This window comes from Coregonus clupeaformis, chromosome 14 (genome assembly GCF_020615455.1).
Source record: "Coregonus clupeaformis isolate EN_2021a chromosome 14, ASM2061545v1, whole genome shotgun sequence".
In the NCBI taxonomy this organism is placed as follows: domain Eukaryota; kingdom Metazoa; phylum Chordata; class Actinopteri; order Salmoniformes; family Salmonidae; genus Coregonus; species Coregonus clupeaformis.
Window position 1 is genome coordinate 35,776,272 of NC_059205.1, and position 15,638 is coordinate 35,791,909.

Below are 15,638 nucleotides of genomic sequence, written 5' to 3' on the forward strand. Positions count from 1 at the left end.
TTCCAGCTCTCTCCTCTCTTTCGATAACCACTCGGCATGAAAGGGGAAAAAAATGTCATGCTCTGATCCAGTGGAAACGTCATAAAAAAGGCCTTCCTGATTACTTCTTATGCATTTACATTTACATAATTTAGCAGACGCTCTTATCCAGAGCGACTTACAAATTGGTGCGTTCAACTTATGATAGCCAGTGGGACAACCACCTTTTTATTTTTTTTATGGGGGGTGGGTTATGCCTTGCGCAAATAGCTTACAGATGTGTCTGTCTGTCTGGAGCCCAGAATTAAGGGCCCAGAATATTTTATACAATGTTTCAAGTTCGCTAGCAGGAGCTTCGGGGCTGGACCAAGTTAATAGTTGATACAATGTTTCAAGTTCCTTGCGAACAGGCCATGTCCAGCCCCGAAGCTCCTGCTAGCAAACATGAAACATTGTATAAAATATTCTGGGCCCTTAAGAGTGGGATTTATAGGATATTTATTTTTATGAGGATATTTTCTACCTGTGGGCTGCAATGTTTTTATTTGTTGGCTTTATGTAGGCTATTTTTACATATTGGCAATGGCAATAGAAGTTACTTTTAGATTTGTATCATTTTCATTTAGATAGCATTTTGATTAACCACATGACATTGATTTTGAGATATGAAGACTTTATTATAAATGAAATGAAACTGTTCGACGAAAATGTGCATATGAATATCATAACTGGCACGCTGATCATTAGAAATGGTACGATAACTTGGCACTCCAAAAGGGAAATGGTTGCCGAACACTGGTGTAGCCTATTACCGGCAACTTCTGAAGCTTAATGGCAGAATCTGAGAAGGCCAGCAGCAGCGGGAGGAGTCGGGTCGGGAACAGTTTTTTCTTCTTCTGGTTAGGCTATATTGATCTCTGGCTCCCTCCTTTAGTTATTTGTCTTAATTTTTAATTGCAGTGCTTCAAGCATCAGACAAGCTCAGTAGCCTACATATAGTTGACTTTATTCAAACATAGGGGCTGTGTATATATGGAAAAATACACATTTTAACATTTCGACCAATCGATTGGTGATTCTCAATACTAGCTACCTTTTGGGAAACAAGAGGAAAGATGGACTAGTTTGTAGCTAGAAAGCAGCTCCCTACAGATCTTTTGTTGTTTTTAAACTGCATGCTTTTAAGTTTAACACGTTTTGATCAGTGCTGACATCAGGGTGTCATAACATCAGTAGTACCTTTCCGTCTATTGATAGGTCAGGCAGGCTTAAAGGGATACTGTGAGATTCTGGCATTTAAGCCCTTGTTATATTAACCCAGAGTCAGATTAACTTGTGGATACCATTTTTATGTCTCTGTGTGCAATATGAAGGAAGTTAGCAGTGGTTTCGCGAGCCAATGCTAACTAGCATTAGCACAATGAGTGGAAGTCTACAGGTACTAATTACTAGAGGGAGGTGTTGAGTGAACGGTTTATGGGGTTGTGAAAGAAACAGGGGAATGAAAGAAGAGTGCAGAGAAGGAAGGAGTCAGAGGAAGGGAGGAGAACCTGGGCCAGGCTGGTGAGTACAGTAATTGATGGTACATGGAGAGGACAGCCCCAGCCATCCATTAATTAATGAGTCAAGCACTCAGTGGAGAAGGACCCAGGCGCCCAACCACTCCAGTACCCAGGGAGAGAGAGCAGGCTCCAAGTAACTCAAAGTGCCTGCCACCTCGCATCTGTCTCCTGAGTGCCTGCCTCTTCCAGTGGACTGTGGTTGCGTCCCAAATGGCACCCTATTCCCCCATAGGGGCCCTGGTCAGTAGTGCACTACGTAGGGAATCGGGTGCCATTTGGGATAAAGTGGGACTCAGCGAGCCATGCAGGGGTCATCCTCAGTCCTTACATCTCCCTGGATGTGTGATGATCACACCAATTTAGAGGTTGTAGGGTACATGTGTAGGACATGCATGAGGCCAAATCAAGCGGAGTTGTTGGCTGTGCTGGATTGATTCTGTTGAATCGATGTGTTTCGTCATCTTTTTATTAAACCTTGGTGCCTTATGGCTTTTTACTCTGCGCTCCAGTTGGATGTTGTCGGCTTTGCCTGACCCTCGATAACAGTTTTCTGAAGGCTTTTTTACTGCTCAAAGGACAATGTCTTTGCGTCAGTAAAAAAGCTCAAAGCCCAATTATTTTATTTTATAAGGTCTCAGAAAGCTCCTTTTGTTAACTTGCTAAGTCGTACACAACCCTATATTGATTGAAACCCAACTCGTCTTTGAATCTATGTCAAAATAGTACAATGTTAAGAGTTTGATAGATGGGCAAAGTTGTTTTGTAATGGGTTTTTTCTAACCTTTCTCTTTTGAGTGCAGAGTTTTAGGTCAATACTTTTGTTCTATGTTTTCAGCAGTCTCTGCCAAGCAGATAGATGAATGCCAGACCTGGGCAGAAAATAGTTATATTTTGTAGTTTATATGAAAATGCAACTTTTCAAATACTCTAGGTAGTTGAATATAAATGCAATGTTAAGTGTTGGTCCCATGTTTCATGAGCTGAAATAAAAGATCCTAGAAATGTTCCATATGCGCAAAAAGCTTATTTTGCTAAAATGTTGTGCACAAATTTGTTGACATCCCTGTTAATGAGTATTTTTCCTTTGCCAAGATAATCCATCCACCTGACAGGTGTGGCATATCAAGAAGCTGATTAAACAGCATGATCATGCCTCCCGAGTGGCGCAGAGGTCTAAGGCGTCACTATAGACCCGGGTTCAATCCAAGGCTGTGTCACAACCGGCGGTGACCGGGAGTCCCATAGGGCGGCGCACAATTGGCACAGCGTTGTCTGGGTTAGGGGAGGGTTTGGCCGGGGAGGCTTTACTTGGCTCATTGCGGGCCAGGTGCCTGCAGGCTGACTTGGGTCATCATTTGAACAGTGTTTATCCGACACATTGGTGCAGCTGGCTTCCGGGTTAAGGGGGCGGGTGTTAAGAAGCACGGTTTGGCGGGTCATGTTTCGGAGGACACATGACTCGACCTTCACCTCTCCCGAGCCCGTTGGGGAGTTGCAGCGATGAGACAAGATTGTAATTGGATCGCAATTGGATATCACGAAATTGGGGAGAAAAGGGGGGTACAAAAATAATAATAATAACCCCTTGCCATGCGGTAGAAGAGAGAACAGTCTATGACTAGGGTGGCTAGAGTCTTTGACAATTTTTAGGGCCTTCCTCTGACACCGCCTGGTATAGAGGTCCTGGATGGCAGGAAGCTTGGCCCCAGTGATGTACTGGGCCGTACGCACTACCCTCTGTAGTGCCTTGCGGTCGGATGCCGAGCAGTTGCCATACCAGGCAGTGATGCAACCAGTCAGGATGCTCTCTGGTGCAGCTGTAAACGTTTTTGAGGATCTGAGGACCCATGCCAAATTTCTTCAGTCTCCTGAGGGGGAATAGGCTTTGTCATGCCCTCTTCACGACTGCCTTGGTGTGTTTGGACCATGATAGTTTGTTGATGATATGGGCACCAAGGAACTTGAAGCTCTCAACCTGTTCCACTACAGCCCCGTCGATGAGAATGGGGGCGTGCTCAGTCCATTTTTTTTGTTCCTGTAGTCAACAATCATCTCCTTTGTCTTGATCACGTTCAGGGAGAGGTTGTTATCCTGGCACCACACGACCAGGTCTCTGACCTCCTCCCTATAGGCTGTCTCATCGTTGTTGGTGATCAGGCCTACCACTGTTGTGTCATCGGCAAACTTAATGATGGTGTTGGAGTCATGCCTGGCCATACAGTCATGGCTGAACAGGGAGTACAGGAGGGGACTGAGCACGCACCCCTGAGGGGCCCCCGTGTTGAGGATCAGCGTGGCAGATGTGTTGTTACCTACCCTTACCACCTGGGGACGGCCCGTCAGGAAGTCCAGGATCCAGTTGCAGAGGGAGGTGTTTAGTCCCAGGGTCCTTAGCTTAGTGATGAGCTTTGAGGGCACTATGGTGTTGAACGCTGAGCTGTAGTCAATGAATAGCATTCTCACGTAGGTGTTCCTCTTGTCCAGGTGGGAAAGGGCAGTGTGGAGTGCAATAGAGATTGCATCATCTGTGGATCTATTGGGGCGGTATGCAAATTGGAGTGGTTCTAGGGTTTCTGAGATAATGGTGTTGATGTGAGCCATGACCAGCCTTTCAAAGCACTTCATGGCTACAGACGTGAGTGCTACGGGTCGGTAGTCATTTAGGCAAGTTCTTGGGCACAGGGACTATGGTGGTCTGCTTGAAACATGTTGGTATTGCAGACACAGTCAGGGACATGTTGAAAATGTCAGTGAAGACACTTGCCAGTTGGTTAGCGCATGCTCGGAGTACGCGTCCCGGTAATCTGAGGAGTGGGAGGCCCCGGTGCACAACTGAGCAAGAGGACAAATACATTAGTGTCTAGTTTGAAAAACAGACGCCTCACAGGTCCTCAACTGGCTGCTTCATTAAATAGTACCCGTAAAACACCAGTCTCAACGTCAACAGAGAAGAGGCGACTCCGGGATGCTGACCTTCTAGGCAGAGTTGCAAAGCGTGCTAACATAATTGCAAAAGGGTTTTCTAATGATCAATTAGCCTTTTAAAATGATAAACTTGGAATAGCAAACACAACGTGCCAGTCCCTGCCACTGAAAAACATCCCCACAGCATGATGCTGCCACCGCCTTGCTTCACCGTAGGGATGGTGCCAGGTTTACTCCAGACGTGACACTTGGCATTCAGGCCAAAGAGTTAAATCTTGGTTTCATCAGACCAGAGAATCTTGTTTCTCATGGTCTGCGAGTCCTTTAGGTGCCTTTTGGCAAACTCCAAGCGGGCTGACATGTGCCTTTTACTGAGTAGTGGCTTCCATCTGGCCACTCTACCATAAAGGCCTGATTGGTGGAGCGCTGCAGAGATGGTTGTCCTTCTGGAAGTGATGTGGAAAATAATCACTATACTTTATTAAAAATCTAAGTTCTTCCAGAGTTTTTGTATAATCAAGATTGACTTTATTACAATTCAACAAAGCCAGGCTGGTCTGCAGAGTAGCCTTTCTTCTCTCTCTCTGCTCCCCATCTATATAGTCCCATTCACATCCCTTCTAGCTCAAAACCCCTCCCTCTTCAGTTTCCCGCTCTCTATCGCTCCGCCCACTCCCTTTGTCTATGATGGCAGCTAAATTAAACTTTTATTCAGTTCAGAATCAATAGTAATACAATCAGTCAATCCCTTATCTTGCAAAAACACTCATGTTTAGTTTAAACTCTGTTCAACCACAGCTCTCCCGAGCTTGACCTGAAGATTGATTGTTGGACATGACAGGTTCACACTTAATCTTTCAAACATACCCAAACCTACTCCTCTTCCCCTCCCGTCATGCTGTAATTACTCATGACTAGTCTAAACGCTGCTCAACTTTGGCTCCGCTCTCAGAACCTTTTGTTTGAGGAGAGATGCATTAGGCAACAGTCTGATTTCAGTCTCTGATAAGGTAAGACAGCCATGGATTTAGGTAAGAGTGAGCAATTCGACCCTAGGTCAGATTACCACTTCACACACACACACACAATCTTGCCTAGCAACAGAGAATCCTCATATAAACAGGTGTGTACCTTTCCAAATCATGTCCAATCAATTGAATTTACCAGAAGTGGACTCCAATCAAGTTGTAGAAACATCTCAAGGATGATCAATGGAAACAGGATGCACCGGAGCTCAATTTCGAGTCTCATAGCAAAGGGTCTGAATACTTATGTACATTTTATTTTTAATACATTTGCAAAAATGTCTAAACCTGTTTTCACTTCGTCATCATGGGGTATTGTGTGTAGATTTAATCTTTTTTAAAATCCATTTTAGTTCAAGGCTGTAACGTAAAGTTGCTTTCTCAGATCTGTATTCAAATAGGTTAAAAAAGTAGTTACTTTCTGAGATCTGTATTCAAATTATTTTCAAAAGTAGTCATTTCTAAAGTAACTATTTCGTCCCCCTTAAAAAATTGTTATCTTCCACAAAGAATAGTTAAAACTATAGTTTTCCCAGGTCTGATGGATGCCTCAGTCAGTGCCACAGGATAAATGATCGGACTGTCACTCTACCACGGCCCATTCTCTCTCACTTAACTACTCTCCTCCCCTGACTCTCTCTGCAGTACTGCTGCCATTACAACTCCCACTCAAGTACCGACACCAAGATCCTCTCTCTAGGAATGCAGCAGAGGTCGATTACGCCTAGCGTTCCTTTAATGGCCGCCCTCTCGCTCCCTCCCCGATCTTGTTTCAAGACAGAGATCTAGAGGTCCGTCTAGACGGCGTGCTATCCCACACTGCTTCTTTAATTGTAGCCTGTGGTTTGATGATAGGCCGTTTGAGGTTTGGCCTGTTGCGGCTCCGGTGTCTAGTGTGTGTCGCTATGTGTATCGCTGTGTGCGTTTTGTGTGTATCTTTGTAGTGTGTTTAGCCTATGTGTGTGTGAGATCAAAGGAGCGGTGTCACTCGCTGCAGCCTGAGTGTATTGCAGGGCCCACTACATCTGGTTTGTTTTAGCTGCAGCGCTGCATGGTGACACCGTTGTACACACACCTCCTCCCAGCCTCCCTGTGTAACCTGAGCTATGGGACCAAAGGCTGACTAATAAGAACTCTCTAGAGTCTGGACTCTCCTGTTGCAGTAAAAGCATTAGCAACACTTTCCAGCTACTTACTGTGTGTACGTTGTAGCGTCTGTGGTTGCAACCCAGTATCAACCACATTGTGTAGGCTACTTACAAACCACAGCCGCTGTGATCACATTTATCCTGCAATTACTGCTCTGAAAGAACATCTTTACCTGTTGTGCACGAAGAATGCCAATTTTCATAAGGCTGGTTTATATTCCGGACAAACAGAGAAATGTTAAGGTGTTGACTTGGCTGTGCTCATTTCGTTATTTTGTTTTAATAGTTAATATAATTCAACGGGTTCTGTCACCAAAATCATTGACAATAATAACTAGTAATGAAATCATTATAATCAATAAACTCTTCAAGAATTGTGTGTGAGTCTGTGTGTCTGAAAACTAGCCGTCAAATTCTTGCTTCCTCTGTCCTTGTTTCCTCCACTCCTTGCCTCTGCTTGAAAGTGCATTGTAGCCTGAGGGGAGGAACCTTCACTACTCTCCCCCAATGTGCTTTGAGAAGGAGGTGAAGAATGGGGGAAACAAGGGGAGAATCTCAATTGCATTTCCTTGATTCCTCACGTCCTCTCTCCTCACTTTCTCAAAACCCATTGCATAAGAAGGTGAGAGGGAAAGGACCTCTGACCTTCTCATCCAATGGGTTTTGAAAAGGAGATGAGGAGAGAGGATGCAACGAATCAAGGAAATGCATTTGAACTCTCCCTAGGACAGAGGAAGCAAGTATTTGACAGGTATTAAAGCCCCCATGCAGTCTTTCAAATGTTATGTTTAAATCATCACTGTATGTCTAATAAATCACTGTTTATTTAATGAAAATAACTCCAAAATATATTTTGAATCATTTAATGTTCAGTCTGATCATGTGGGCATTAGGAAACAAATTGTAATATATTTACATACACAGCCCTGATTGGATGATAGGCTGTTCTAGAGTCCACCCCCTTACCGAGATGAACAGTCATTGGTCTATTATAATCAGATCAAATTGTGACGTCATGATGTGGGCCAAAGTTACATCCCACCTGAACAGGCTTTTTTATTTTTAAACAGCTCTTACACAAAAAGGGCATTATCATAATTTTCAAAATTTCTGAGTGTTATTTAGACTTCAGTAGGGCCAGGACGATACCAGTATCGTGATACTTGTTAGTATCGAGGCAAGGAAACAAAACATTTAGCAGATTTAACTTCTTCAGGAAAACAGCCCTAATGTTTGAAACAAACATCATTGTTGCATCCAGAGTCACATTTATAGCACACAATATTTTACATGCAGCAGGTTTTTAAAGGTCAAAGAGTTCGGTCTGCTTCATGTTTTCATTTTTGCCATGTAAAAAATATTTTTGATACTGATATCGTCCCAGCTCTACCTGTGTGTGTGTGTGTGTGTGTGGTTTTGTTTAACTATCCTTGTGGGTACCAGAAGGAAAAATGCTATTTTAGGTTTAGGGTTACTATTAGGGTTAGGGGTTTGGGGTTAGGCTTAGGGTTAAAGTTAGGGTTAGACTTAGGGTTAGGGAAAATCTATTATTTGGTCCCCACAATGATAGAAACACAAAACTGAATGTGTGGAAATATCATAAGAAAACGGAAAATCTAGTTTTTAATTGCACTGCCCCTTTAACATTATAGACAGTACCAGACTGTCTGACTGTGCTACAATAATACCCATGGCATGTCCAGAAACGACCCCTAGCCCCTACTGCCCAGAGTCAAGACACTTGTGGAGATTTGAGAGGGATTGATGGGTGGTGACATGGTGAGAGCTCCACCTTACCCTCTGAAAGGCTTGGTGGAATTTTGGCGGTATTGCGTACACCTGTCCAATCCTCTCAGATCTCCACAAGTGTCTAGGGGTAGGGGCTAGGGGTTGCTTGTGGACAAGACCCCGCAACCCTTCAGGTGTGTGGTGGACCTACAGCATGACTTGGGGCATTGGTTGGATGTTTCATTCCATTGCTATACACACATGGATTTGCACAGGTGTAAGCTGGACACACCCACGCCACCCTATCAGTCTGTTAAGACAGTTCCGGGTATTTGAAGACCTGCTTTAAACAGTGAAAGGATATATTTACATGTCTACTATTCTGGACCCCAGGAAGAGTAGCAGCTAATGAGGATCCATAATAAATACAAATACAAATGCACCCTTGCTTCATTCCAGCTAGTTAGATGTGCAACCACTGACTAATTATAGCTAGGGTATGTCTCTACTCTAGCAATAGATACTGTCGTGTTGGCTGTATGGCATCATTGAATAAGATTACCAATGGTTAGTTAGGTAGCTAGGATATATCAGTCAGCTAACCATTTACAGTAACAGCAGTTCATTAATAAGTCAATACACACTGAATCTTATGCAGAAATCGAGAAATCTTACTTTATCTTGGCACTGGCACGGTATGGGCAGCTATTAATCAATTAGATAGATTCATAGAATGTTAGAAGAGTGAACTCCTACTTTGAAAGGACAGGAAGTGTTTGCTGTGCACTTAACCAATGACAGGCATTCCACATTTAACCCCACCCACATGTGAAAATCGAAATAGCAAGTCGTTTTTTTGGTTTTATATGCAAAAATTATAATGATAAAAATGATAAAATGATAAAACATTACATGTTTTTTTGTTTTTTTATTCAGAAAGGAAAAACAAGCCGTTTTCACGTCCCCAATTGCTCCATTTTAACTCGGAAAACAGACGATCAAAACGTACACGGACCGTAATCTTACCTCAGGAGTCTTGACATAATGTTGACCACAACATAGGCTAACTTTCTTGACTGCCGTAATAATAATAATAATAATAATAATAATATGCCATTTAGCAGACGCTTTTATCCAAAGCGACTTACAGTCATAACAACAGACACCAAAATGTTCCATATATTCTCCAGACCAACATTAATTCCCGCACTTTGGTTGTTGTTAAACTGCATGCAGTATTACACCAGCTCTTTATCACTTGACTGTCATTCAGAGAATCCTTTCCTGAATCAGCTGATGTAGCGCGATAATTTTCCCACGTAACTAAACAGCTGGACATCAAATGCACATCAAACAGCTATTTTGCATAATTATTGAAGAACCCTGTTAATGACATTATACTTTTTTTTATTCATCTTGTTAAAGTTACTCTTTCTGTTAGAAGCATTCAATTTTTTTCACACCGTAACATAGGGAGATACGAAATGTTACGAGGTTACAGTGCACTTCCCAGATCTCCATACAAAAAGAGTCCGACAGCAATATTCAGGAATTTTACAGGATCAAGTTCAATGTGTAATTCAATTGTATGATATAACGACAAACTGCAGTATCATAAATGTAAGGAAAGAAAGGTAGTGTTTTATGTCACCATTTTTGCTAAATCTTTGAAGAATCCAAGCGTGAGAACGGATTTAAACTAGAGATGTGAGAAATTAAAAACTTTGCTTAATGTTCAAACTGCATTATTTTTAGCAGTTTTCTGTTAAAACAAGATACATTTTTTTTTACAAATCCACGTCAATTTACAATCCAGATTAATGGTCCTATTACGTATGTATGACCGCTAGGGCTGGGCAATGAAGTTATATCTACCGCAGCCCTTTTACAGACATAGAACGCAGCTACAGTAACATGTCGATAGCAACAATTGGTAACTTTTCAGACAACAAAAAAACAAAAAGTGACTAAAATTCTACTCCAGCATAACATTTTCTGTATTTTTTCCCTAACAATAAACGTCACTGATTGATGTGCAGCTGTTGTTGTTTTTAATGCTGTTTTTTATGGTATGGTAGCTAGATGGGTTTTATTTATACTAAATGTCTCAGTATATAACACACTTTTTTTAAAGTACTTTTTTAGGAGAGATTAATCTGCACACAGGCAGCAGGCAGGAGCTCAATATTATTTGATTGACAGTTCTAGGTGACCTAGTGATGGATGTTAGTCCCGCTTCAGAAGCCTCATTGCTTTACAGACAAGTAAAATGCCCATTCATATAGCCAGAGAAGGTTTTGTGTCAGCATTTAAAAATCTGTAGTGTAGCCTAACAGACAGACAAACAAACATGCCGTAGCTGAGGCATTTTCAAGGAGCCACGTTCCATTATGTATGAAAAGGTTCATCAATAAAGGCTACCGGTAGCCTACTGTAATTTCATATTATGAGGCAATCTGTATTCCTGCAACATCGGTGCAATGAATAGGCTAGGATATTCTACACGCAACAGACGGAACACTGAACAGACACTTGCATCATTAGCGAAGAGACTGAGCAGGCAGGCCAGCGCGAGGGAGAGGGGGAACGGGCAGGCGGAAACGTGCTCATACAGTGCATTTCAGAAAGTATTCAAACCCCTTGACTTTTTCCACATTTTGTTACGTTACAGCCTTATTCTGTTTTTGTTTTTTTACATTTATATATAATCCTCAATCTACACACTACCCCATAATGACAAAGCAAAAACTGGTTTTTAGAAATTCTTGCACATTTTATAAAAAAATACAAACAGAAATATTACATTTACATAAGTATTCTGACCCTTTACTCAGTACTTTGTTGAAGCACCTTTGGCAGCGATTACAGCCTTGCGACTTTTTGGGTATGACGCTACAAGCTTTGCACACCTGTATCTCCCATTCTTCTCTGCAGATCCTCTCAAGCTCTCAGGTTGCATGGGGAGCATCGCTGTACAGCTATTTTCAGGTCTCTCCAGAGATGTTCGATTGGGTTCAAGTCCAGGCTCTGGCTGGGCCACTCAAGGACATTCAGAGACTTGTCCCTAAGACACTCCTGCGTTGTCTTGGCTGTGTGCCTAGGGTCGTTGTCCTGTTGGAAGGTGAACCTTCGCCCCAGTCTGAGGTCCTGAGCACTCTGGAGCAGGTTTTCATCAAGGATCTCTCTGTACTTTGCTCCGTTCATCTTTCCCTCAATCCTGACTAGTTTCCCAATCCCTGCCGCTGAAAAACATCCCCACAGCATGATGCTGCCACCCCCATGTTTCACTGTAGGGATGGTATTGGCCTGGTGATGAGCAGTGCCTGGTTTCCTCCAGACGTGACGCTTGGCATTCAGGCCAAAGAGTTCAATCTTGGTTTCATCAGACCAGAGAATCTTGTTTCTCATGATCTGAGAGTCCTTTAGGTGCCTTTTGGCAAACTCCAAGCGAGCTGTCATGTCCTTTTTACTGAGGAGTGGCTTCCATCTGGCCACTCTACCGTAAACACCTGATTGGTGGAGTGCTGCAGAGATGATTGTCCTTCTGGAAGGTTCTCCCATCTCCACAGAAGAACTGGTCTGAATACTTTCTGAATGCACTCTATGTTTTGGTATTCTGCATCTTGCAAGCCTTGCAAATTCACCAAAGTAGCCTAAAGTTAACCTTTTCCTCTGGTTTTATTTGAATTACACAACTTTCCCAGGCCTTTACAGCCAATCGGCTATAACACAGAAAATAATATTTTGTGATAACTGCACTGTGATTGTAATTAAATGGGTAAAAAAACTTATTTTCTTTGTTAGTGATTTTTCTTAATGTTAATGATCCCAACTTCGTTTTAACGTTTAAACGTTAACACCCCTAGTTTAAACAGGTTTTGATTCAACTCATGAATTATATTGAATGTATCGATGTTCCCCCTTTTCATAGCTTAATGTATTCACACCAAAAAAAGGCTAATGATCATTAATTACATTGTAACAGCTCCAAACAGTTGTCCACTCCAAGAAATGCTCATGGCTACCTTAGTTTATAGAAAGACCCATGTCCATTCTGTTTCTGTATTCTGTGTAATCACTAACAACCTTTCTCTCTCTCCTGCTTTAGCGTTGCAGTGCCACTGCCAGTGGTGTAGTAACAGCACCTGCTACACGGACGGCCTGTGCTTTGTGTCCTTCGTGAAGTCGGGCAGTAAGATGGTGGCACAGGGGAGCATGTGTTTACCTGAGGCAGACCTCATCCCTAAGGACAGGCCGTTTGTCTGCGCCCCCTCGAAAAAGGAGAACACTGGGGTGGTCCCTGTCTGCTGCAACACAGACATGTGTAACAAAGACTCCGACCCCGGCGACTACTCGTTGACATGTAAGTGTCTGATATGGCTCGAAGTCTCATCTCTCACACACTCGCATGCCCAGTCCCAAATCCACCACTAGTTCATAGGCACCTACCTCATGTGCAGTGCAACTGTGTAGATCTGAAGGGAGTGGATAGGAGGAAGTTGAATGGTAAAAATGTTGCCCATCATATTACCATATTGCTTATACTTTCCCAATCATTTCAGATTTACAAAAATGTTTTGGGGTAGGGGTTAGGAATGGGCAATAACACGGTAACAGTGACATCAAGACATCACTTTAGAATGCATGTCAAACAAAAACCAATGACTGCAAAGTTAAACAAACCATACAACTCTATGCACAAGGACTACTATGCACAAGGACTACAATTTCCACTGAACATTAAAAAAAATACATTTACTCGAAGAACAGTGCAGATGCAAAGTTTGGTAACAGAATGACGGCACAAACCGTTTGGTCGACCGAGAGTCGTCTATTCTTTCGACCAATCGATTGGTATATAGACCCACCCTATGTTTGAATAAAATCAACTATATGTAGCTTGTCTGATGCCTTAAGCACTGCGATTAAAAATGAAGACACACAAATAACTAAAGAGGGAGTCAGAGATCAATGTAGCCTAACCAGAAGAGCAAAAAACAATTCTCGACCCTCCTCCTGCTGCTGGCCTTTGCAGATTCTGCCGTTATACTCCTGAAGTTACCGGTAATAGGCTACACCAACAGTCGGCAACATTTTCCATTTGGAGTGCCACTTTATCGTATCATTTCTACTGATCTGTTTGCCAGTTATGATTTTCATGTGCACATTTTCGTGGAACAGTTTAATTTAATTTATAATAAAGTCTTCATATCTCAAAATCAATGTCATGTGGTTAATCAAAATTCTATCAAATTAAAATGATAGAAATCTAAAAGTAACTATTGTCCATTGCCAATATGTAACAATAGCCTACATAAAGCCAACAAATCAAAAAACTTTGTAGCCTGTAGGTAGAAAATATCAGGATAAAAATATATATCCTATAAATCACATTGGCTACGCATGGCCTGTCTGCAAGGAACTTGAAACATTGTATCAACTATTAACTTGGTCTGGCCTGAAGCTGGTGCTAGAAAACTTGCAACATTTAATAAAATATTCTGGGCCCTCAGTTTCCTGGGCCAGTGAGCTCCGGAAAGACACAACTGTAGGCTATTTGCGCAAGGGATAAGAAGTAATCAGGTAGGCCTATTTTATGACGTTTCCGCCGGATCAGAGCATAACATTTTATTCCCCTTTCATGCTGAGTGGTTATCGAAAGGGAGAGAGCAGGAAAGATTGTTGAGGAACTATTGTCATTCTCAATGGATGTAAAAACAGACTTTGTTTACTTGCTGTTTGAGGCAAAGAAAAAATTACTTTGAGAAGCTACACAGTGATGGTGAGTTAAGACAATCAGAAATAGTATCAGATCCCCAAATGGGCATTTATAAGTCTCTACATTTGCGCACAAGCCAGATAGCCTAGGCCTTCTTCTATGCGTAATCAGGTGTGTGTCCTTACTGAAGATTGACAGGAGCACTCCAAACAAATGAATAAATTGAAAACTCATAAATGGAATGAAATGAAAACAAGTGTAGCCTAGGTTGTGCGCTCTGCAAACAACGTGTCCACTCCTACAATGACAACGGTAAGACTGTAATTACCGTAACCAAACAAACATTGTAGATTAGAAATTATGGGAATTAACAGTGAATGTACTACTGGTGATACTGGTGTGCCATCCTCGTGGCCGCCGCAATGGATTAGTCCACTCAGACAGGCATGAGTCAGACGGGTGTCTCGTGTGCCATACATTATTTATATATATTTGCCACTGCTCGACTAAAATAATCTGGGCTGACCAACAGCCAGCCTATCGACCAAACAATCGAACAGTCGACTAAATGGGGTCATCCCTAAAAAAAAATCTGTACGTTTAAGCAAGATATGTTGTTTTGCATGGGCTGCATCTCAATCCACCGTATCGGCCGATATCGCCCTTCCACATCTGCGGTGACAAGTGGCAGAGCTGGAGGGGTGTTTGTCAGACCTAGACATCCCGAAAATCGGTCTTCTCACGAAAACGTCTGTAGCGTCCGAACAGTTTGGCCTACAAACTACTATGACATCTCTGGCAAGATGACTCTCACGAACACGTACTTGCTCACAAGACCAGTACTAGTTTAAAAAATGAATGGATGTATATATGGAGATAGTTAGTGCCTAAAATAAGGGGTTAAATGCATATCCGTGTTTCCTGATTTCTTATATCTCTCAGGTATAGGACAGACACTTCAGAACAAACGTCCTTTTGATTAGTTTTTTTGGCTATCTGTTGTTCCATGTAATGAATCTGTTATTCGATGCATTTCTATTGGCTAATAGCATTAATGCCAAATTCAATGTTTCATCAAATAAGCTGCCGGCTTAGACAGGGTTTAGACTCTAGAGGGTTAATCTGTGATAAGGAAACTGGCTCTATATGTCACTGAATATTGTTTATGTCTGAGGCAATGTCCCTGCCTGGACACGCTGTCAGGTTTAGCTCTTGTGGTCAGAAAGAAGCACCTCACTGCTGCCATTCTTGGTCATGGGTCTGAAACTGCCTCCATGCTGTGCTTTTCAGTATGATATTCAGCAGATATTCTCTGTCTCGCCATACTGTCGTTCAGCTGTGTCACAGCAATAGCAGAGCCATTAGTAATACTTCCTCTGTATGTGTGCAGCTGTGAATATTGGAAAGATTTGACAGGTAGTGGCCAGGCAGTTGAACGGTTTAAAAGCTCCAGAAGCATGTTTTGATTCGTCATAATGAAGTCCCACGACGGCCCTTATTCTGAGAACAGAAAGCGCCTGACTTAAAGTACCATTTAATATTTGATCACCCT

At 42.3% G+C, this 15,638-nt stretch overlaps 1 protein-coding gene across 1 annotated transcript in view; it reads left to right on the forward strand.

The window, feature by feature from the left end:
* The window catches only part of LOC121580966 (TGF-beta receptor type-1-like), a 59,634-nt gene that overhangs the window by 15,959 nt on the left and 28,037 nt on the right, over positions 1–15,638 (forward strand). The window contains exon 2 of the mRNA XM_041896206.2: positions 12,476–12,730. Coding sequence (XP_041752140.1) covers positions 12,476–12,730 — 255 coding nt within the window. The remainder of the gene's footprint in view (positions 1–12,475; positions 12,731–15,638) is intronic.